General features: G+C 37.9%; 1 protein-coding gene across 4 annotated transcripts; it reads right to left on the minus strand.

Annotated features, from left to right (window-relative positions):
* Positions 1 to 479: 479 nt before the first annotated feature.
* On the minus strand, positions 480 to 24418 carry TRA2A (transformer 2 alpha homolog). 4 transcript variants are annotated; one of them, XM_085573136.1, is made up of 8 exons: positions 24232 to 24418; positions 15338 to 15471; positions 13673 to 13832; positions 11061 to 11249; positions 2958 to 3073; positions 2396 to 2500; positions 1627 to 1694; positions 480 to 1452 (listed from the first exon to the last, which is right to left on the minus strand). In XM_085573136.1, the coding sequence occupies exons 1-8, from the start codon at positions 24265 to 24267 to the stop codon at positions 1442 to 1444; spliced, it is 819 nt and encodes a 272-aa protein (XP_085429262.1). In that variant the 5' UTR covers positions 24268 to 24418; the 3' UTR covers positions 480 to 1441. The 4 variants fall into 4 exon arrangements, with proteins under 4 accessions (XP_085429262.1, XP_021393926.1, XP_021393925.1 ...); XM_021538251.4 differs by having other exon boundaries at positions 2396 to 2503; XM_021538250.3 differs by having other exon boundaries at positions 13673 to 13838.
* Positions 24419 to 26198: the final 1780 nt, after the last annotated feature.

The following is a 26198-nucleotide window of genomic DNA, read 5'->3' on the forward strand; positions in this document are numbered from 1 at the left end:
TGTGCTGGTGTTTCTTTTAACTACTTGTTAATAGTTGCTGGTATTAACACTCAGAAAGAGCTAATGCAATTACATTTGATACACTTACCCTTCTTAAAATCATGACAAACTCTTTCGCTGGCCTTCCCTGACAATCAGGATGAAAATTTGCTGCAAGGGCTTTGTGGCTGTATTCCTTTTGCTGTGGCAACATCAACATTCAAACAGACACTTGCCAGAAAACTAAACAAAGTCAATAGTGTTTCTCTTATTCAACCATCTCACCACAACTCCAGCAAGTGACAAGGATGGCACAAGATAAAGCTGAACTACCCACCCTGCTTAGCCACCCCATATAACCACATACTGATTCTCACAGAAGACAAAGCTCCTGCAAGACAGGTAAAAGCTCACTTTATTATCCACATCCCAGTATCAAGTATTGCTTAAACTACATTCCAAAGTGACACAAGATGAAGAATGAAAGACAAGAAACCAAATTATCAGTGGACTTAACTTTTATTGAGGGGGGGAAAAAAGGGGTTTACATGTAGCTGTAGGTTTTTTCATCCATACTTCCAAAAGTTCAAAAAGGACTGGAAACAAAACTTGCTCCATCATTATTTCAATAGCAAAAAGTTCGCCATTTTTTCTTTCATGAACAGCAAATTATATAACTAATTGCTATGTTCAATAAATATTTTTACTCCTGCACCAATTAAGGGGAAATAATCAGTGAAGTACCGCAAAGACCCCAGGAATTTAACAATTTTAATTTCAACTGTTATCCACTGTGTAGCAATCCAGAAACTTTTTTCTATAAAACACACAGCCTTAATTTTGAGTGTACAAGGATCTATTCTCCCAGTCAGTCAAATACCAAACTCTGATCTAGCCCAAATAGTCTACTTTCAAAGCAACTTGACAAAAAAAAAAAAAAATTCTCTGGTTCATGACTATCTAAGCAAATTCATCATTACAGAAAAGACTCAAAGTCATTACATGTTTATCAAAATAACAGGTAAACATTTTAACAGAAAGATTAACAAGCTACTTGGAAATGCAAATTCATGTTAAAGTTTTCAAGTGTGTATACTACATATGACATGCAAGCTTTAAAAATATCAATGCTCTCTTCTGATTAGTCGGGAGTCCAACTGTTTTAGAAATAAAATAGGAATGACTTCCAAAATGTATCAGCACTTTGGGGTTCTCTATTTTTTTCAAGATGTCTTACTACACAAAAACTACAACAATTACAATATTTAAGAGTATTACAATAAGAAGGGATGGAAAATAGGAATACTTCAACTGAAAATATGTATATTCTAAATGAACCAAAGACTGTGAAAGAGCTGGAAGGAGGACAAGAAAGGGAAGTTGGAAGGGAAAGCAGTAGGGATACTAAAGATCTGAACTTTGTATTTAAAAATCAAGTCCTCAACTGTAACTCTTGTGATCTTCAGTAGCGCCCTGGAAAAAACAAAAGATGACACAAATTACTAATTAGACAATCATAAACTAACTATACACATTATCTCAACTGTGCCCAGCTTTTTTGCTTTCACATTCAGAATTCCCACTGATCAATTCATATAACAATGTTTATGTCAGTCAGATTCTGTTTATTCACTTGTATTTACTTACTTGGACTATAGGAACGGGATCTTGATCGTGATCGGTATCGACTATAATAAGGCGATGGTGATCGTCTCCTTTAAAGGAAATTAAAAAAGAAACCAAACAACATCCATTATGAAAGAAGCCTTATTCACATCAATTCTACAGAACAGAACCACTTCCTTAGCACTGAAAGACTTGGCCTGCATGAATGATTTCTGCTTTATTTGACTGTGGCTTATGGTTATTTAACAAATGCTTTTATATTTCTCTATTTGATGTGTTTAAACTCTAAGATATTCCCAGACAAAGAATTTAATAAACTCTCACTAGCCTTACAAACACATGAAGTGCTTTTCCAGATGCCTACAATTCTTGTTGAACAACATTCTCTGAAACCAGATAACTTTCAAAACAGCAAGATAGTTATGAAATGTCAAGCATTAAAAATCCCATCTACAAATAATCCCTTTTTAAACAGCAGTGTATATCAGCTGTCCCTGGCTCTATATACAGCATAGAAAAATGAGTTCCTTTTTTATCTGTCCATTTGATTCCTGGGATACATGCTCTACACCTCCTTCACATAGCAAAATTAACCCCCTGCCCAACAGAAAAACCAAATTACGTAAACACTGAAGATTCTGCCTACTTCAATCCCATAAAATCTAAGGGAATACAGCTCTAACATGTAACAGGCACATATGCAGAATATTGCTACAAACTGAATAGTATGCTTTGTCATCTAACTTTCCAACAAATCCACTGATACAAAAATGAAATAAAGATAAGGTACCTGTATCTGTAGTCATATTCTTCGTATCTGTCATACCCTCTGTCATACCCCCTATCATAATATGAGTCCCGGCGACGACCTGCTCCACCGCCACCACCTCCTCCACTGCTATTAGGGGAAGAGAAAAAGCAAAAACAAAACCCCCTTTATATATCTACTCTCCATCTTGAGTTAAATTATTAGATAAATAAATATAAATTATTTTAAATCTTTTTAAAAGTGGTCTTGTAGTAAATCAGACACTTAAGACTGTATCACAAAGCTATGCAAAGAAAGTATTTAAATAAAAACCTTCACAAATTCCTAGAAAAATGAGGGATTTAATGCTAATTCCCATCAAAATCAAAGTCAAATGGGCACCTCAGTATTTCAGCAGATTAAGGATACATTAATTAATCATGCTGGATATTATTTTTTATTTACACATAATTATTTTTATAAATAAAGATATAATAAACTACAGTAGGATTTAAGAGTGTACGTGAACCACAGTACAGCATTCTTCATATTAGTAATTTCTTCAACCAGAATCCAGCATTCAGTTTATATCCACTGAACTTACTGTGTTGGCCTGCCCATGTAGATGCCTGGGGTGGGTGTATGTGCTCTTTTGGTGATTGAATAATCCACTCGAATCCTCCTGCCATCCAGCTCCATTCCATTTGCATGCTCCATCGCCTGCAGGAGAGACAAGAAACAGGGATGTGAAATCTGCAACCTACTGGTAACTATGGAAGGCTATGTACAAACACATTATTTTCCACCAGAAAAACAAGCCTGGAACTTGTCTTGTTTAGGCTGGTTACTAGTGCCCCACTGTGGCGACTGGCTCATCTCTTGTCCCCACGCCTGTCTGTCGGTGGTGTTACAGGACTGCACTGGGGCACTGAACTAATGCAACTCTCAATCCCTTCTTAAGGGAGCACAGGCTAACCACTAACACAGCCATTCTCCCTAGACTTTATCTTCTACCCATCTGAAAGGTAAACAAAAACTCAAACCAGCTTTTTCGTGGAAACTGCATCTTTCCTACCGCCGCCTCTGACCCAGAGGGGACGGGCGGATTCAAAAGCTGTGCAAAACACTGGCTTCCTGTAGGGTGCATATGGCCGGATTACTGCTCGTCGGCTGCCATTTCATGCTCTCCCAGCCTCCTGCCATCTCCCTTACAAGGACCTACTTCAGCAGAGCTTAGTAAAATGGCGGGTTCAGCCTACATGGATACCTAATTACAACCTTCCTCCCCACTCCCTCTCACAATAGCAGCTCGCTTAAGCGATACACACAAGGGTCTGCGCTCAGACGCCCGTGCCTTCAGAACTGCCCGCAGCCCCTGCATGCACTCGCTGGGTGTTCCAGCCCCAGCTTCTCCACTCTGAGAATCAATACAATGGCCTTTCACAAACTCAAACCATCAAAGCAAGTTTTTCAATGGATCACAGCGTACTTTTGAGACTTATATTCATGCAAAAGTAACCTAAAAACCCAAACCTCAACAAATCCACAACACTTAATTTTAACAGCTAATGACAGACTTGAAAGGATTTTTTAAATTTAGCTTTTTGAATTTTAATAGCTTCTGTTATCTGCTACAGGATCCCTGAAATACCAACACACAACACTTACTTCTCAACACTAAGCACAGCACTTAGTCCAATACACATTATTTTAATTTTTCATGTGTGGATAAGAGACACTAATACAATCTTGAGTTAAAGATTGTATCAGTGTCCATAACCACTTAACTATTTTTTACTGCAAAAAACAACATACAACCTCAAAACATGAAGGTGCCTGAGAATTTTTTTTTTCTTTTTAATAATGAAACATTTATTCAAACATCTTAATTTTAACAAGAGCCTTACTAAACTTACATACAAATCATAAAGAAGATACAGAAACCTGAAATCCATATGATTTAACTGTTGTGTCCAAACTGGAGGTGACTGATGATCACAAATGTGTTTATTGAGAGCGAGTTTGTATTTTGGTAATGCTGTTTGTGTCCATACTATATCGCCACCTAGTGATTTGTGTTCCCGTACAAGAAGTAACTACATCAGACAACAGCAAAGAGCATTCCAAGTCTTTCAACATACACTCAAGTATATTTTGTGATTAAATCACATTCCTTAGCTTTAGTCTTCTAGCCGTAACACCTTTTTTTTCCCACAAGGATTATGTAAATGAAAATAAATCTGTGCATGCATCCTAGGAAAGTATGTGTGCACAAGCCTAACAATGAAGGCTGCAAATATCTGACTGAAAAATTACCTTCAATGATGAAACACATCTTTCTGGAAGTGCAGCAAGTGAAATTATAAGAAATTTTCTGCTGCATGGCATTTTCAAGTCCAGCCAACAACTTGCAGAATAATAAACTTAGCTGACAAGAAGCCACCTCAAATCCAGACCATCTGGCATGTTTGTCTTATTTGGTTAAGCCAACAAAAACCTCTTCCAGAGGAAGAGTTCTTTGACAGAGGGAGCAGTACAGAGAAGACCAATATACCAGCAAGAGAAATGAAGAACTAATTTTGAGAGTTGCCTGTTTGTTTTAGAAGTACCAGGAAATGTGTTAACATTTCAGTGGATAAAGATCATTATTACCAGACTGCGCAGAACTCCTGATATGCTGGCCATAATTTCTAATGTCCTAACAAATATTAAAACATTTTCTTTTAACAGCAATTATCAATTAAAAATTTTTAAAATAAAGAAAATCTTTACTAGATAGACAAGAACAAAAAAGCCTCTTAATAGTTCTGACTTCTTTGCCAAATGCAGGAAAGCCAAAACCTACAATTAATAGTATGGATCACTCACATTCAGTAATTAGCAACTGGAAATTCCTTCTAAAGAGGTTCCCAGATTCTCTGCACTACTCTTAACATGCACACCTCAGGTACTGAAGTACTTAAGCTGACATTATTAGGTAAGGACTGCTGCAAGATGACAAAAAGCTCTCTCTGAAAACCCACGTTCATGTAACTGATACAACAATATTTCTTTTGTATGAAGGATGTAAAAATATATAAGTGATCGTAATCACTGACATTTCTGTGCTTTAGTGAAAGTTAAAGTAGTTTACAAGAAAATTTTGGATTTTACAGTCTTATTGCATGTCATATTCAAAACAAATTTCAGTTTCCTTTTCTTGCTGGTTTTGGGTGAGCATGATTGCCATGTTAAGAATATTTGAGTGTCAAAGAGAAAAAATTGTATATTCTCTCTAACAATGCTGAAGACATTCTCAAATACTGTTTAAGATGATGAAATGAAACTTTAAAAAGAAAAAAATCAAATAATACTGGGGTTTAAGACACACAATGTCCTCTTAGGAGTCTTTAACTGTCAACAATCTATTTTTATTACAACTCAGATTATTTTCCAAATATCTGAATGCCGTTAGAAGACTTGCATGGCTTTTGCAAGAGGACAGTAAGCAAGAACACACCATTCCTACAAACATAATATTAATTCTGGTAGTAAATTCTACAGAAAACTTGGTTTTTGTAGGCTAGAATACACACCTGCATGTTTGCAGTCAGAAAACAGGACTAGGACTGGGAATGGCATAGGTTCAAACTTGGATCACATTTTTAAAGTTTTACAGTTTTAAACCTCCAGCAGACTATCCATTATAAGAAAACTGATTATCTATAAGGTGTTAGTTTGAAAAAATGAGCAGTTCCTGAACTATAGTATCATCTCCAGTGGCTCAAAAAAGTCAGACAGCATTAAATTTAAGAAATATTTCAATGTAATTTGATATTTAATGCAGTATGTAATGTTTTCTCAATGTATGACCAATTAGGTAGATAAAATAAAACAAGTTTGGAAACACAACTTTTAATTAAATGCACAAATTTACATGGGTGGTTGGTATTAGTTATCCAGACTGAAAGTCTAATTTTTTAGTAGGTTCTTGATTAACTATTTCAATAACTTTCAATCACTACAAAGTTAGCAACATACAGACTGAATATGCTTAAATAGTCAAACACAAACAGTTTATACTGTAACTTATTTTGAAAATGTCTTGTCATGATTTAAAAATAACTACATAAGGTACTACCTTTTTTTTTCCTCCCCATCACTGTAGTTTTGGGGGTTTCTTTTTTACTGGAAGTTCTTCTCTACTGCATTTAATGGCACTGATAAAAACATCATCACCACTCCATCACAAGTACAGCAAGGGATGAAAGACACAATGGACTAGATTCCCCCCTCCAGTAATCAATTACTCATTCAGTTTTGGATTTACTGAGAACAACTGAAAGAAAATTCTGAAAAAAATCTGACAGAATTATTAAAGAAATTAAGAAATTCCTCTTTTTACACTTGCTGCCAAGTGTAATTCAAATGTGTAAGTCTGCCAAGTTAAATTCAAATGTCCACTTCACTATTGAACATTCAGTTTACATTCTCTCTAGTTTGAGATTTCAATGGTAACTTTTAAATAGATACAAATATGAGCTTCAGCATTGATAGATCCTATGTATTATCTTTAAAGCATACTTTAGAACTGCAGTATTTTAGAGAACCAGAATGAAGAACTGGATGTTCTTGCAAGTATTAGCAATTTCATGGTATTTCAGAGTCTCTGGAAGTCTGTAACTTGTAACTCCAAACATTTGAGACCTTCTAGCGCTCTTTCCTGGTATATCAAGGGTTGTTTTTGATACCATGAACAATACTTAAACCATTTCTTCAAAAAGCCATGGGAGTTTTGCTCAATAATGTTGGTTCTAAGCTAATCTGAAACACAGATTGTATTTTTTTCAGGTGGAACTGATAAACTCCCTTATAATTCTGGTCTTTGGCAACTGAATGATACTGGTTTGTGTTGATGGTAATGAACAGCACTTCAGCAAATGGTTCTAGAAAGATGCCCAAAACTTTTTGAAGAACATCTAACTAGTATTAGAAAATTCCATATTGCCAACAGCTGCTGTAGCTGATGCTTCCTAGATGAGTTCCTCCTACAGACAGTACATTCACAGTAGCCTCAGTTTAAACAACTAACACTTCACAGTCTGAGCTACTGAAAAGCTGGTTTAGTAGCATATCATATCCTTGCTAACTGTAGTAAGAACCACATCCCTAGAACAGCCAGCACTTTTCACTCATGATTTTCTCAACTTACTGTTAAGCAAGACAATCAATTCCTTCCCCATCAACCTAATTTTTTTCTCATCATGATACACAGAAGTTTGTAATCCTCTTAAATGCAGGAGGAAAATCCTTATGTGATGGGCAGATGAATATCCTCTATAATTTAGTGAAAAAATTGCAAAACAACATGACAACACTGGCTGCATGCCAGTGTTGCCAATACTGCGAACTATGTAAGAGTGTGAGAAACAAGTCTTGAACAGATGTTTACAGATATTCCCCTTTGCATGTTGCACATGCAAAGAACTTGCACACTCTGAGGACTTGGAAAAGAGTAGCCAAGACAAGACATGGCACCATCCAAGGCAAAAAAGCAATACCAAGTATTTTTAAAAAACAAACAACTTGAAATAAAAACAGCTTTACAATAAACGAAACCCACTATACCCATCCTAAAAACAGGTACATAATGACACAAGATTTTCAAACAGGCTTTGAACAAGCTGACAGACAAGAACACTGGCACAGCAAATCCTCAGGTTTCCACACAATCATTGTAATTCATCAGTTGTTTCCCAGACATCTATCAGTCCTTGACATTTACTGCCTGCTATCACATTTTGAACTTTAGTGTTCACAAGCATCTTCAGTATGGATCAAAACCTAAGAATGCAGCTGAGCGTTATTTTGCAAACACTATACCACTGCAATAAAAGACATCTGATGGAAAAGGAACCTTCTGTCTGATCATGAAATTTCATCTTAACCTCAACAGAGTTTCAAACAGAATAGAACATATTCTACAAGAAATCTCCTGGACTGGACACATGCTTTGAAAACTTCTCTTTCTTGGTCCTGCTACAGTGGAATGTCTGAAGCGACTGTGATGCTTTGGCAGCTTCTCTGTGTAGTAGTTACCAAAATCTAAGCTTCTGTTCGTCCTTACAACCAAGACGCTTATCAATAGCTAACAACAAGGCTGTTATGGTTTCGTAATCTGAAATTGTAAAACAGTTCCAGTAAAAATAAACTCTACAACTGCCCCTTCTGCATTTTTAGGCTACCGAGAAGTATCATCTTCAAGAAATGCTATTTTACATTGTCTTTGGAGTTCGAATACATCAATCTAGTTGACAACTCAAAATGTCTTTACCACCATATGGACACTGCACAACTTGGTTTCAGAATCATGACTCACAGCAACATTTAAACTAGTTCAATTCAATAACTGATCCAATTTGTAAAAGTGGTAACAGAGATGACAAAGATCCTGAGGGATTTTAGCTGCACGAGAATCCATGCACAACCAACAATGATCAATCTTTAAGTTATGACAGTTTAAACACAACTACTCACAATTAATTTGATGTAAAATTTTAGTATTACCTGTATTTCAGAGCATGCCTGCTGAGAAACTTCCCTGTGCTAGCCTTCTTGAAGGGTAATAGCAGAGATCATGAAAAAGCCTCATTTTTCTCCAGAGCTCTAGTCTCATTTAATCAATCTTTAAAAGGGTTGGAATTTGGTTCAAAATATCATCTCTTTATTTAGATGTTTAGGATGCTGAAGGTTTGGGATTATGGTTACTGTTTTTTATTGGCTGGGGTTTTTAAAATTATTATTATTTTTAAGAAGAGTTAGTTACTCAGAACAGAAGTAATTCAAGTGTCATTGCTTTTATGCATACTCAGCTTTTCTGACTATCTTCCAAACACAGATTAATTACATTTCCTTCAGTGTTCTCATACAGGGCCCATCATAAAAGTTCACACCTACAGCTAGCTATCTATATGTCTGTATATACCTACATTTATATATCTCCCCTTTTTCTACACTAGCTGACACTCACTACCATCTTCAAATCTGTCCTCAACGCTCATGAAATAAGTCAAATAAACAAGTTTTTTGATTATTTCTTGCCAAAGTATTTCAGTTATTTAAATTCCAGGTGTTGGGAGAGTTTGCATCCTTTCCCCCTCTTAAGGCACCAACCCGTAGGAAAAAAGAAAAATAGGTTTAATTACATTCCAAATTATTTCAGTTCCTGCTTAAGGCCCAAATCTTTATTTCTGTATTTCTGAATGGAAGCAACATCCCTTTTTGTTTTCCTTTGCATTCCAGTTTCACAACATCTGCCAAAACAGCTTTATACTAAATAAATTACTTCATGCTATTTACATGGAACATTTTAAGAAATGCATGGTATCGCGCATGACCATTGCCTGTGGCAACCAGGAAAAAAATCTGCCTCTAAAGACATGTGAAGCTGCAAAACAGACAAGACTGGTATATGAATTTGCCAAGGAATACTGTGCAAATATTTCAATGTGAAATGTTTTACAAAACAGCTACCTTTTCAAAATCCCAACAAATTCAGTATGCAAAGAAACACAAGGCTAGAAATACAATGGCCTGCTAGAAAAGAGCAGGCCATTAAAGACAGATGGATATACAGCTATCCAACCCCATTAAGCTCTCTACCAACCTCTCCAACTGAGAGCACAGGAAAACATACAAGGGACAAAAAGGAAGTTTTGCGTCCTTTTACTTACCTCTATAACCTGCAACAACCACACATATTTACATCTACAAGACTACTCTTCCCATAAACTGATTCTCAGTTGGACCATACTAAAGTCAAACACAAGAACTAAGTATAGTTTAATCAAGTAATCCAAATACAAGTTTTTTTTTAATTTAAGTAACATCAAGTAGCATCAGAGTTCTTATTTTCCAGCTCCTGATAGGTTCCAGTGCTGTCATACTCCCTGCCTTCAATGCTATATGAACTATAAAGAGAGGAGTTGTATTTAATATCTCCTTATAAATAAACTTAGGAAATGCACACAGAATCAAACAGCACATCTGGCCAAATCTATTAATTCATAAACAAGATTAAGTTAAAGTCTGCGGCTCTGTCCCGAAGAAAGAGATGCACACAATGCAGGCTTAAAGGCATTTTCAGAGAGTGTATTTACTTTTAATAGCAACTTTATCTACAAATTTCAGTAAATGTGGTAAAGTTCATGGTATCATTACAGGGTTAAAAAAACTACTGCTTATTGTATATTGTGGTGAATCGTAACACAGACTGCTGTTCATATTCTTTGATTCTTTCCTTACAGATCAATTATACTAACAACTCAGTCTAGCCATTAATAGCTATCTGTTAAACAACCAGGAAAGCAATTGACCAAGGTACAAATCAAGACAAACCCCACTCTTTTTCAAATGTACAATGACATGCCTAAAAGGAGAAAATGCACAGGGAATCTCCAGAATTTTCATTCAGAAAACAATGTAAAACTTTAACTTCCAAAATGTTTCAAAAATTCTTTAGACATAGAAGCCTTAAGGATTTATTTGCATTTTGAAGTAACAGACTAAAATCAAAGTCCAGCATTCATTGGCAACTTAATACAAACAGCTTATGCTCAAAATCTGCCCATGCACCTGAACACTGAATTCAAATGCTTCATTTGTTTAGAAGTGCTTGAACAAAGCATTTTAAAGCACACCTGAAAAAAGTAGCAAAACATGCATTTACCTCTTTAGAGTCATCAATTCTTTCAAAATAAACGAAAGCAAATCCTCTTGATCGTCCAGTGCGTTGATCATAAACGACATTGACACCAGTCAAAGGTCCATAACGGGAGAAGACTTCACGTAAATCTCTCTCAGTAGTGTACAAACTGAGACCAAACACTCCAAGACAGGTATTAGGATCTGGATTAGCCTGATAACACAAATGTTAAACTCCAATTAATTTTTGTTTTAAAAAAATATTAAAAATTGAATATTCTTATATCAAAAATTATCAATTATAAAAAGTTTAATCTGAAGAAATCTAAGCAGGTAATACACAGTTTAACACTTTTACCAGTTATCATTCTAATTGTAAGATCGTTTCAAAAAGCAAGTACTTTCAACAGTTTTAACTTTAGAAAAAGCTCCAAGACAAGTTCCTCATGTTGGTAAAAAATTCAGTTAATAAAATTTAGCATTCTGATTTACAGAAAAGCTACAGAACAAGAGGAACGCATGTTATTAGTATTTCATACTGAAATTACCAACAAGGGGCAGACACCACACACAAATCTGTGCTGAGAATAGGTCTACAAGCCTGAACTCCCACCTTCAGCCCTTTTGCATGGTCATCATAGGCACTACAGAGTGCACACTGCCTCCAGCTGCCCCCACTACATGTGGGCACTTGAGCTCCTAAGCACAGACAACTGAACTATAATCTAGCTTCTACTGAAACTTCCTCCACCTCAGCATTTCCTATCCAATACACTGAAAGTCAGTATTTACATTTGTAAGTTAATCTTTCCACTTGTAAACTGGATGCAAGGCACCTGATTCTTTCATCTAGAGAGCAACAAGTGTTGAAGGACGGTTCTGTGAAACTGTAATCCAAAACTATGCCTATCTCTTCAGCACAAAACTCTTCACTATCGTGATGTGAGATACTTAATAAATTTCACTTGAACTAGACAAAGCCAAATATCTAATAGTACAAGGTACAACTTCCCTTTTAGGTTCAAAATTTCTCTACATGCCAGAGAATTTGTATCTAATGCCAAATCCTCTGTAAGAATTATTTTGATCAAAATCAACATGTTTTTCAGTTAGGTGTCTGCCACCCGTGACACTAGATGCAGCAATTTAAAACACCAGCAACAAGCACAGAGATTTAATGTTTCTGCCAAAATAACAACTGGAAGTTGACACAGCTGAGATCTGTGTTTCAGGTAAGTCATCTATACATAGTAATTTATGCCTCAGCCTGCTTTGCAGCCTGATTCAAAGATTGAAAAGGTTTACATCTTCTGTCATATTTTTTTCAGCGCATTTGTTCAGGAACCCATTGTGAAAATAAGACACCTGCACTATTCATAAATCTGAAGTTCCTTTCTTTCCATTTGTCAAAGTTTGAACTTCTGTTTTAAGACATGAATATCTGCAATTTCTCACTATAGCTGAAGAGCACAAGACTCGGCAGTTTGTAATTCAAACATTTTAATTATACACGTCTAGATATGTATTTTTTACTCCATATTTCAATCTGATAGTTCAATGGCACTGGCAGCTATACTAATTTTATTACTGGAATCCTGAAAGTATAATGAAACCTGTATTTTAGACAATTGTTTGGGTAAATTCCTCCACACACTGATACCTGTTGTCCCTTTTTAACATTCCTCTTACACTTAAATCCTATTAATTTTTCTGAGGCAAGAGAAACACTGAGATCAGTCTGCACACCCTAAGTGCCAAGTGACAACTACACCACTGGAAGGCCTAAACTGATTGTGGAGGACTAAAGGGCAGCTTCTGTATTAGGTTTTTGTACTGCCTCCCATCAACCCAGTATCAAACCCTCTCTATAAGAAAAGAACTGGCAAACTTGCTCTCCAATTTTCAACCCCAACCATTCTGTTGTTACAAAAAAGGACACTGGGAGAAATTTCAGAATGACAAGATTAGTATTTTAGATTTTGGGTAGTGTATCTATACTTCCTCTGGCTCATAGAGACACTTCTCATCTACATTTTGAAAGACTTGCTGCACCTCCTTTTCACAACTGTAAATTTTTCTAGTCTACCATGAAGATTTACATGCTACCTAATAATACAGGACCTTACTTCAAAGTAAATAAAATTAAATAACCAGAAGCATAAAATCACAAGCAACCTTCAACATATGCTCTATAAGCAAATAAACACTTGGGAATTTCCTTCTATGAATCCCTCTGGCAATCTTATCAATACATTCAGGTTGCCAGCACACACAGATGTGGTCTCAGTTTCTTAAAGGTTACAAATACTTTTTTTAACAAAAAAAAAAAAAAAAGGAAAAAAAATAAATCAGAACAGCTCAACTTCTAGAGCTGACTGATGCCCTTGTCACCATACCTGCAAAAGAATATTTTTAAATTAAATTCTACAACTTCCCTGCCAGTTAGCTGGAGGTCCAAGAAGTAAGTGCTCAGCTGTAAGTACAGAGATTGTGCCATATATACCCCCACTCCCACCCAATTCCTGTATCCACCAGTGACAAAACAGCAGGTCAAACTCAGCCTGAGGGTAACCTGGACTACACTGATACAAGCAGCAACTGTTTTGTCGATACTCAGCCTTTTTGAACATGACATACTCTGCTGCCAGTGTGCCTTCTTCTGTTGGACATTGGAGAATGACTACGGCTCCTGCGACGACGGTATTCTGGTGTGTATGATCTGCTTCGAGAACGTCTCCTATGGGAATGAGAATGGGATCTGGAACGAGTGTAACGTCTGTGCGAATGTCTTCTGGACCTGGATCTTCGACAAAGAGAAAGCCTTTAGTCAGGTCATAGGCATATGGTTGTAATTTATTGAACTGTAAACACTTAAATTTCTAGAGAAAAACATTTTTTTCGATGGTGTCTACAATATTAAACCTATCAAACTTCTTCTAGCTTGCACATCTAAAGATTGCATGGATCTCTAATAACCTGCTTGGAAGCACCATTTTTAACTCTTTGAGAGTACTTCTGGCATGCACTGAGGATTATATTTATAACAGTTTTCAGTAATTTCAGAGCTTAAAACTTGCATCAGCTTGGCTGCTTATCTAACGAACAACTACACGGTGGCACAGAAACTAGATACGTCACACTGTAAAGTACTGTTTTGAATGAAAAATTGAAATATTTGGCAGGACTACAGTGCTGTAATATCTACACACAAAGTTTGTCTGGGCATGAAAAAAAAAAAAAAAGCAAACCCCAAACATCTGCTCTATTCCTCAAGCACTTCTTCACAAATGTCTTGCTTATAATAAGCTGTTTAAAACAAGGTAATCATCTGGCTAAACATGGTGAGAAGAGAAACTAACATTAGTTGAACTTTGGTAATTCAGAGCACAGCAACTCTTTCAGTTGCTCTGGTATAAAGTGTATAGAGAAGATGTATTACTCATCTCTCCCAAGAACTGGGAAGGAGAAACAATGTAAGACTATTCCTCTCTCCCCTCTAATGCTACAAATGGTGGGTTTTGTTTCTCTCGTGGTTGTTAAAGAAAGATACAGTAGCTCTCCCCATTTTCATCAATATGTCGCTAAAAGGGAATAGAGAAGAGAGGTAGTTATTTATGGATATTTAGAGAAAAAAGCCCAAGACATTTCTCTTCTGATCAGGCTCCATCAGAACTGAAACCTATAAAGCTTTACCTCCACACTTCCATACTTGGGGTAGAGAAGGACAAAGAAGACATGTACAGCATTGAAAAATGAATTTAAATCTTAAAACCCTCATAAATGAGGACCACACCCGATTTAAGACATAGTTTTTTATTATTTTTTATGCCTCCAATGAAAGAATGTCAAGAACATTCACAAACACTATTTTCCAATATTTCCAAGAGTTAGACAGCTTACTCTTTTTATCTAACCCTCATGCCTTTGCACTAGGTCTTACTTGACCTTTTTTTTTTCCCCTAAAGGAGAGGTCCACACAAGAATTCCCTCATAAACAATTTTGGGAGAAGGAAGCAGACAAAACTGAAATGCAATCAATTCTCTCTCTTCTGGAAGAGAGAAATCTACATATTTTAGTTGTGATTTCTACCTTACTATTTCTATAGTATTTTCTCTATTCACACACATGAAATAATTTCCCAGCTTTGTTCACCTATATGAGCACAAACAGGCAAATTAACATATCCCTGTTAATACATCCCAAAAAGTCTGTATTTTTTACAATGGGGAAAAGAAACATCATCAACCTACCAAAATAACAGCAGCAACACTGAGCTGACATGAATAACTTTCTGAACATACCTTGATTTTGATCTTGACCTAGAGTGAGATTCAGAATGTTTGGAAGCCCTCGATGGACTGCGAGATCCTGACCTGCTCTCTGATTTTACACGAGCAGGACTCCCAGCTGGAGACTTTGACTGGGAGCGAGACTCCTAACAAAAAAGACAGTATTAAAAATGGTATTGGTTGTGTAAATGCCTAACTCCTAACATTTAAAGTACAGTAATTCTATTATATTGATTGCTCCTGAAAAACAAATGGTTAGGCAATACCCTCCAAAACAAATTTCATTTTGCTAACCCACTGTTAATATTGTATGCTTGCCTCAAATAGGTCCCTGCTTGAACCAGATCACCAATTCTCTATTAACTAAGTAATCATGCAAATTCATCTACAACTTGATCATACAGACACTGGAACATAAACCATACATTTACTTAACCTAGGACCCATTCATTCTTCCAGATTCTTTTAATTCTACTTCACTCTTGCTTTCTACTTTTCTTCATTCTTCATTGAGTTTTTCATTTTTCATACTTCGTGTATTCTTCCCCAATTCAAACAATTCATTATAGCCTTAAAAAAAATTCAAGTGCTTCTATCTGACCAATCTTCTGTTCAATTTTTTCCCCCATTCAATTTTAATTTTCTGATCTTTAATACTTTTCATTAGCCTTCTTTTATCTTGATTTATCTTCCACATTCTTGGAAAAAACTCTTCAATTTCTTCACGAACATTAACCTTAATGGAAAAAGAACATTTAGTATATTTAAGCACGTGGGGATTATAAAACTCTGCTGGAGTTCAGATGTTATCTACCAAATTGAAAAGCCAGCAGGTAAAGTGCAAGAAACTATTTTATAAAACAACTTTAAAAAAAAATATCTTTAAAACTGTATAAGTGTCTATGTTCTAACAATAAGCTTACTGAGTTCTCAGTGTTTTACTGTATTTGCAAAGCTACCCTCCTCCCCCTGAGATTTTTTCATAAGATACATAGATACACTAAAAACTAATTAGCACAAATATATTGAAGTGTTGATATCAGTGATTCCCCCCACTAAAATAATAACTATGTGCTTCTCAGTATTAAATATCCCAAATTTTACTCCTACAGATTACTAAAACACTCAATTCAACAAAATGGCCAAAGATTTCCAGTCAAAACCTATCTATGCACATACTTACTCGCATGATACACGCACAATGGTATAAGTAACATAAATTATTATTCTTCCTACTTTTTCTTCCTCATTGTTATTCTGCTTTCCTTACATAATCCATACAAACTAAGATGTAGAACTGTACAGTTAAAGCAATCCAATAGAAGTAAAAACAGGAGGGGTTTTTTTCTTGCATGGTAAGGCACACAAGAGAAAAACTAGGAAAACAAGCAAAGAGCAGGTTAGGATTTCCTCACATTTAATAGTGTACAGCATTTCTAGGGAGCTTAGCTACAAAAACCCCTACAGAACAGTATGCTATATACATTTGTAACTTTACAAAATACTTAATGAAAAAATGCATATAAAGTTCCTCTCCCACAGGTGTTACATTTCATGTTTATTTGCATGATTTCTCCTCCTGACTGTGCCCACAATTTTTTCTCTTTCTTACTCTACCTATGTCCAGATTTGCAGTTTCTTTTGCAGTTAAAATTCTTCACTACCTTGGGCTGGCGTTCTTTTTCAAAGGATGCTCTCTTCATAATTCAAGACATGAAATTCACCAGAAATGGAACCTAAGCAGCTTCTTATTAACAACTATTGCAACAAACACTACCATTCCACTTTACCTCAATAGAAAGGATAAAGGACTCATGGAGAATGTCACCTACTAGGATGATAGGCCTGCCAAACTTTAACATGAAGGCCAAATTCAAAGCTTGGTTGTGAATGGCAGACCACGTATCCCTTATGAAGATGGCTATGTACTGAGCTAACTACAGGACTTCATTGCAATAAATTATGTGCGTGCCTTTAAATATTACCAAATTCGGTGGTTTAACATTTGAAACCCACTGTTTGCAATAAAGAAAAATGTTTCTTATAACCACTAACATGATTTTTTATCACCTTGCCTCTTTGTATTCTTCAATGTCTGACAGCCTCTTAAATTCTTCTCTTTCTAACTCATCGCTTGCAACAATTGCCAGTTTCTCTGAGAACTATTTGTATTTCTCTCCCTAGTGAAAATGATCAGTAATAAAGAAAAACACTCAAAGTTACATCAGATTTAGAAAACATCCTTCAATAAAAGGACAAAGAATTCACCCTCCTCAGACACTCCTTCATAAGGATACTGCATTGTCCATGCTTTTTGCATCTGAAAGATCAATTTTTGAACAAGAACTCTAAAAACTTGAACAAAAGCAACCCCCCATCCCACCCCCAGATCCTGCACAATCTAGAAGTGTTGGGAGGGGCCAAAAATACCATGGACACAATTGCTCTCATACAATGTAGAAATTAGCTTAGTGTTCTTAGCTATTCAACTGAAGCATCTTACAATACCACCCATAGAGTCTTTAATAATATCAGCTATGACACCATATTTATATAAAATTGACAAAAGCAAACATTACATAATTTCACATAGGCTAAGTCCTTTTGAAAGTATCTGTTTAAGACCCTTATGGGCTGTACACAACTTAAGAAGTGCAGTGACAGAGGGGACCATGTAAATTCTTAGAGATTTCAAACTTCCTCAGCCAAGTAACTGTGGATGTAAATTGCAGCAGAAGAGAGATTACCTGATGGCAGTTGCACACTGTCACTGGTAAGCAACTACATCTCATCTTCTAATGCAACACACTTCACCTAGTTACAACTCCTACAATGCCTCTAAAGGAGACTAAGAGAATCACAATAACCTGCAAAAGTTTAAGGACAATGTTGAAAAAGTTCCCAATAATATTTGTATCAATAAAACTACTGGCAGGGATTAAGGGATTCAGAGCTTCAAGAAATCACAAAGAGAGATTTTAAAAGAATTTTTCTTCTCTACTTAGCACTATAATTAAACAATTAGCAGGCTGTATAATAGTCTATACATAGACTAACCCAATCGTTCTTCAAAAACTACTTATATCCATTCGGCAATACATATGACAAAAGTTTTCAACGGTCTTCATATGTCATCTTTAACGTAAGAAACCAGGAAACTCTATAACCCCAAAGTACTAAAATACCTCAATTTTATACCAGTCTTAAAGCAACATTCTCATCTTAGCTCTGTTATTACCACAGAAACTAAATATTGTGTAGGAGAAAAAAGACTAAAATTGCACTTTGGATCCTCAGCACTTTCTTATCTTTCTGTTCTAAAAATCCTTAGTAATTTAATGGCCACAGATGAGACTCAGTGTAAACTCAGCTCCTCATCCCACCAGCTTCCTACAGAACAGTACCCATCTTAATGCCTTGGCTTCATTATGCAGCTGTCCAGTCACTACTTTCACCCTTACAAACTTGTAGGCAGATAATTCACTATCCCCATGTCAAACTATCTAGATTTGCTGCCACTAGAGTCTGCAGAAAAAAGAAATAAGAGCTTTGTAATATTCTTCAGATCAGACTTCCCTTTCAAAAAAAAAATCCTGCATCTGCCAGTAACACTATTCCCAGGAAACACCTCTCCCCAAAACACCAAAAAACCCACCCACACAAAAAAAACCATACACCCCACCCCCACCAATAATAATTACAAAAAAAACCCCAACTCAATTGTAACAGTGTGCTTCTTCAGAGTACGATGTAGTGGTTTCCTCAAATACACACCAGGAAGTGGGACTAATGATTCACCAGGAATTGGAACTTGGAGCCAAAATTGTAGACAAACACAAAATCTAAGGTTTGCAGCTTCACTTACTGATTCTCTGCATAAAATGCACAGCTAGAAGCATTTAAAGAGAGTACTGAAGAGTATTTTTCATCCTTGTTACCTTCCTTCACCCCAGGAAGTAACAAACCAAAGTGACATGGAAAGGATCTCTCCTCCTTGCCCATTACACCACGATCATACAAACCCAGACACTGAACAACTATCAACAACTTTAGATGATCCGTCTGAGCCAGGCATCAGTCAGTTCACATATTTTATCCATACTGGTAAAACTGTTTAACTGATCAAAAAGTTCTACCACTCAAATTACTTTCATTTTTTAAAAAAAAAAATCCTACTTTCCAATGTAACTACTATTTAAAAAGTATTTAAAACACTTTTATGCAGAGAATTGCAGAAGTCTTGAAAAAGTATTATTTACATTTTCCACCCATCAAGGGAAGGTATGATAAAAAACATAGGGGGGTACCACAACAAATAAAACAAACAACTGATCAACCAACCAACCAACCAACCCTTTATCAAACCAACCAAAAAAACAATCCCCTCTTCTTTCACATTACTCTTCTGTCCTGAACTTGTCATGCCTTACCCTCTCACCATACAGTTTCAGAATATGACTGAAAAGGTTATAAAAATTTAGAGTGAGATGCTAACTAAAAATAATGTAAGTTTAAACTAAGCTTTCTATATCAAAGCATAGAAAATTTAAAAAAACACAAACAAACAAACATCCAAACATTAAATCACAGAAATTTCAGGTGAAATTCACTTGACCTGGGATGAAAAAAAAAAGGACAGGACAAGTGGTCTAGCAATACCATTTCCAAAAATCTTGTTAAAAACTTCTACCCAAACTAAAAAAAATAAATGAAGTTGAACTCTATTAAAAGGGGACAGAAAAATACAAGCAGTCAAAAAAGAAACATGAATTTAGAATTTTATTCAGCCCACATTTGCTGGATAAAACTGTTAAGCTAATGACATCTCACTTATGAGGACAAGACTACATTTTGGCAGGAATCTACCAACTTGCCTTGAAACTCAAAAGAGAAGTTAAATCCTTTTTGCTTCATACTGTGATCTACCACTATACTAAAAATAATTTTATCCCTTAATTAGATAATCTTCTATAAATATTACAATAGCACACATAATAAGCTTCTGTGTACAAAGTATCTTCTAAGTTGTTACCTAGAAGACATGGATATTTTAGAAGTTACTAACATAAGCAAACAATGTATTTCTCAATGATCCCACTAACAAAAAGAAAGAAAAGGCTTCAGCAGTAAACTTTTTGAAAGTTTACAAGCTCATCTCACTGAGGCTTGAAAATACACCTGTTCAGGGAGGGTCCTGTAGTCATTCCTCTACCACACACAGAAGACAGTAAAAATAATTTGTGTTCAAAAGGAGCAGTCTTCCCAGCTGACAAGGTCCATAACAATGCAGAATTTATTAAGCTTGAGTAAAACAATACAAATTAAAAATCAGACTTCCAGAAAAACTCTCCCACATTGTCATTAGACACTGCAGGGTGATCACAGCACTCTCCATGCGAATGCAGAACGCCCGAGCATTAGCATCCATTGTGCTTGTGTTTGAAAAGGTGTGGGAAGCAGCATTCCTTCCTCTCCAAAGAGGTGGCAGAGTGCCACTGCAGGAGAGGTGGAATACAATAGCAAAGCAAGGCCGACCCTGACACCGTTGGGGTTTTTTTCTGCCAAAGAAATCATCTCAAAGTTGATCAGCTAGATATTTCCATATGCATCTAGGTATTTTACATCCAAAATTCATGAACGAAATATAAGGTACTTTCACAGCTAAACTAATCCAAAAGCCACTTGTGTACCTATGAAATATGCCTACTTCCTTCAACAGTATGGGTCACATGGAAAAGCATGCATACCTTCAAGTGTTTTATTAGCTAATACTATTTATTCCACTGTAAGATCCTAAGATCATTAGAGAATCAAAAGAGTTGCAAAATAGAATTTCTGATAAAAGGTTTTGCCTATTTAGACAAACAACACATTAATACTGGTAGAAAACTAAACTGTTAAGATAGCAGAAATTAAATGTTACCAGAAGCTCAACAGAAAAAAACTGAACAAAGTTTCAAGTTGAGCTACTGAAATGCAGGTTTGTTCAGACTCCCGTCTGTTCATTGCTCTAGGAAACATCTAAAGTTGCACCACAGATTGAACACCAGATAAATAATAGCCTATAAAAAATAACAAAAATATGAAAGGAAGAGTTGCCTGCCATCTGACAGAAATAAAAGATTAAAAAAGCCTAATTTGTCTAATCTGCTCACAAAAAGCATTCAATGGTGATAAAATACTTTGATGTTTCCAAAACCAAATCACTGGATGAGAAGCACAATTTAAAATCTTTTTAATTCTTAATGACCATAAACTTAGCTCTGTATCATCCACTGTATTTTTAACTCCTCTGTCAATTTCTTTCTATTAAATCACCATGCTTGAGGAAGGGGCTTTCTTCTGTTCAACCAGCCACATTCTTAACGAAGAACTTAAGTTGAAACAAAATGACACAAAAAAAGAGCAGATGTCGATTAGCATATTTGATTAATATGTGCTTTAAAAAAAAAGGTCAATAAAGGAGTGAGTTCAAGAAGGAAAAGCTCTACAATGATTTCACACCCAATACTTTAGAAATGGTAGTTCTGAAGAGTGCAAACCAAGCAATTTAACTGAAAGTTATTTCCATAATTATTAATGGCCTGTTCATTAGTTAATATGATTTTTAAATAATAAATTAGAGGCAAAGCACATACAGTATCTTACTGTCGATAAAATTAGCATTTAAAACAATTCTGATGATACTCAACATTCACTGAAGTGCTTTTGGGACAATATGCATTTACACAGATGAAATATAAAAGGCCTAAAACTAAAAACGCCCTTACTCCTTCGGCATTCAGTTTTTAAAAGCACATCACACTAATAAGCACTTAAACTGACAGCGGGTGGAAGAATTGAAAAGGGTACTCAGAATTCTTATTTGTGCCAAATTACACAAAAACGGGTTCTTTACAAACTTTCTTCCAGTTTCTGCAGCTCTTTCTCCCAATAAAAACTTCCGCTTTACTCTCAGGGCTCAGTGCCTGGATGTAGTAAACTGAAGCATCAGGATATTCAGTGCCTGTCAGAGTCCTATCCAATTGGGAATAGCAGTCTAAACACTACAGCCTCAAAGTTACATGTGCTTAATTTTATGCCTATGAGCACTTTCAATGGAAATGAAAAAGAAAACATTACTCTGAAATATAATTTCTTATTTCAAGAATTTTAGTACCATCACAACAAAGCAGTATTACTGAAGAAAAAGAAAGGCTTACAAGTGTTCTTCAGTAGAATCACAAAATCCTCAACTAGAAATCAAGTACCTGCCATTATGCTCAGTTATGCCATATTGATTGAGAATTTTCAGTATAAGGAGCAAAACCAAAAGAAGTTTTCCAAATGAAGACTCAACGTAAGTCAGCAGTTCTTTTCAATAGGTAAATTTTCCATCACAAAAAAAAAAAAAGAAAAAAAAAAAGAGCAACTGATGAGCAGAAGTCACAGAAGCTTCTGCTGTAAGACTTCAGACTTCATGCACTCTCAAAACATTTTACCCGTATATTTGGGAGGAGGTGGTGTGCAGAAATACTGAAAGTAGAGAGCTGGAACAGCTTTGTAACATAAACAACAGACCCGTCAAAGAGCCCAATACCAATGTTCTGACAACTAACCTAACATAATCTCTTTCCTAACAATAATCCACACTGGGAATACAGACAAGAAAATAATCCTTAAAGATAGGAATCTTGACTGCTAAGTGGGAGATTACCGTCACCTTAAAAAAAAGGAAAAAACAAACCAAGCATACTCATTGCTCAAGTTTCTGAAACTTAGTTGTTTACCCTTCAGAGCTCTATTTATTTACCCCAATACTGCTTACTACACAGCCACCTTTTGTCCAGGCAATCAACACAAAGGCAGATTTTGTTTACCTCATGCGAGGAAGCAGCAGCAGTTATTGTATAGCTAGGTAAAGAACCTGCAGCCCATGGGTTTTTTTTAATCACCACAAAAATGGCAACAATAGAAATGCAAAAGTAATTTTTGGAAGGTAATTCCATTCTTCCAATACTTATTGCTTGCTTCCCCAGACAGTAGGTACATATGTAACTGCAAGGCTGCTGTCACTGGATCATCAGAGAGAGTCACCAAGAGGATGCTCAGGTGTTCTTCTAAAGAATCTCTTAATAGGACAAACAAAAAGAAAACCTCTGCAAAATTAAAAAAAAAAAAAAGTAAATTATGATGGAGGGCACACATTTCCTTCCTGTTTCAAGCAGTTTCTAATTCCTGCTTGCCTTATCATCACTAAAAAAAAAGAAACAAAAACCACAAAAACACTGAAAATGGAAGGGACCTGTCACACGTGTACATGAAAACCCGCAGCCATCAGAGGGAAGACACAGGCCTAACGAGGTTACAAAGCCACAGCAGCTCGTTCGAAGCCTTCAGCTGCACGATCGATGACTTTCAGTGGTTTAATAACGACGGCCGGACCTCCCCAGTGGCGGGAGGGGGCTCGGCCCGAGGCAGCTCCTGAGCCAGGAGAGACCGCTCACCTCGCACAAAAGGACGCGGGGTCCCTCCTCTTTGGGGCGGGAGGAGGCCTGGAGCGGGAACGGGCAGGGCAGCGAGCCCCGGGCCCGGCGGGAAGGGAAGCCGGGCTACAGCAGCGCTGCTCGCACAGCAGCAGCCTGCGCTGGCTGGGCAGGGGCCGGCCCGCGGCACGGGGACCCGGCGCCCGCTCCCCGCCGGGGCGATGAGAGCAGGGAGCGTGTGAGGGAGAGACGAGGGCAGCGCAGAGGGACGCGGGTCGTCACCCACGGCCCAGGCAAGCCTCGGGCGCCTGAAGGAGCCATTTTAGAGACAACCTGCGCTGCCTCCACCTCCGCTAGGCCCGAGGACGCCGAGTGTCGCCACCCGCCGCCCCCGGGTCCGATCCCCGCCTCGACACGGCCCGCGCAGGGGAGGCCACTCACCCTCCCCTCGAAGTTGTTCTCCTCCACGTCGCTCATGTCGGCAGAGTCCTGGCCAAGGGGCTGGGGCGAACGGGGGACGCTAGTCCCGATTAGCAGCAATAACACCCACGGCCGCTGTTATCGCCACCGTTACCACTATTGCCGCTACTACCGGCACCGCCACCACAGCCGCCTCCCGCACCGCCGCAAAATGGCGCCGCCGCGGCCGCTCCGTCTGCGCCCGGCACCGCGCTCGGGGCGGGACCGCCCGCCCCTCACAAAGGAGGCGACGGGCGCTGCGGGGGGACCCGCCGCGCATGCGCGCTCCCGCCGCCCGGCAGCGCGCCTCCGCCGCGCGGGAGCGAGCGCGCTGCCCCCGGCCCCGCCCCGCCCCGCCAGGTGTGCGAGTGTGGCTGCGAAATGCGGAGTACGCAAACAAATGTTCCTAAGAAAGGGTGTTCTTTGATGGCTGATATTTGTGAGCTTTCACGCCCAATGACTAAGAAGGGAGATTTAATCCCTGAAACAGGCAGCCAACGAGCAAGCGCTAAGTGATGTCCGGGCGTTAAAAAGACGAATTAGCTGTCGGTAGAATTGCCTTGCTCAGGGCTGGACATGTTTCCGTGATGTCCGACCTAGGAGGAGGTTAACAAAGCCTGGGAAGAAGGAGTTACCGCTGATAGGGGGCACAAAGAACGCAGAATTCACGAGCCACAAGGATATACGACAGAACCCCCAAGATAAGGAAGAAATTGTTAAAGACAACTTGGCGACTGTGCGGTAGCAGCTCTGACTGGGTAAAACTTAATTCCGGCAGGGGGAGACGTGTGACCAGCTCACAGACCACCGACTCAAAAGAAGAGCAAGGCTGAGCATGCAGGTCAGTTAGCATGAGAAGCGAGACAATAATTAACAAACAGAAGATAGAATGCTAATTAGTAAGAGAACGAGGTAACGTGTAGCCAATGAACGTTAGCGCCTTTGTTGCTAAAATGTATAAATCGGGAAAAGTTCTGGGAGTCATCGTGAAGGCTTTGTGGATTTCCCACTCAGCCCCCCTCTCTGCGCGGAACCATCAATAAATCAAACATCTCGACTCTTGCACACCGGCTGGAAGGAACTTACTTTCTTTGAGACAACGCGGGACAGCCCCGCACCTCTCCTGCCGCTCCACGCACAACAGCCTCCTCCTCTCCCCTACGAGAACTGCTCCTTCACGCCATGAAAATTATCAGCCTTGCTCCTGTGTCCCCTTATCCTCCACCTCTCCCAGCACATTCTCTGGGGTTCTGCTCCCGCGGTGCAAGGAAGAACATTTATTTGAATGTGTTTATGCCACCATATGAAGTTGTATGGGTCTGTGTCATCGGGGGTCTTGTGTTATGGCAAGAGGATATTTAATATGCAAGGCTGGAGGGCTGCTTTTATTGTACATACATGGAGGCAAAGTCACAGGATCCAGTCTTGCGTGCTTCCACAAAACAAAGGGCTAGCTTTTGACTTGCAATCGTGAGAATTTAATTTTAACCATGGCTTTATTAAAAGCTTTATGTGTTCTGCTCACCTCAGAAGGGTTTCCCTGATCCTGTATCCTATGCAGTTTTGGTGCTTCCTCCTCCAGTATGCACCAATTGCTACAGCAGCTGATACCTTGCAGGCATTTGGGGCCAGGTATGCAGTGCCTTAAGTCAGAAAATTTCTCAAGATGATGAAACAGCTAAACTTGCTCTGTCAGTGCAGGAAAGCACTGGGTTCCCAACAAGTGCTTTGTCCCAGTGGAGATGTCACATAAACACTGGTAGCCAGTGGTCACCGCAGCTTGAGGTTCTAAAAGAGCCTTGACATATACTCTTCTTTACAGGAATGGTTCTGTTCCTTCCTACCTGGACCATAAATGGTGTTGGTTATTTTGTGCTTCTGTTGTAAGTGGAAGGCTGGAACTGTACATGCCAGCCCTTGCTATTTTTTCTTGGTGATTCAGAAGCAAA

Source organism: Lonchura striata, chromosome 2 (genome assembly GCF_050655825.1).
Source record: "Lonchura striata isolate lonStrDom1 chromosome 2, ASM5065582v1, whole genome shotgun sequence".
NCBI lineage: Eukaryota > Metazoa > Chordata > Aves > Passeriformes > Estrildidae > Lonchura > Lonchura striata.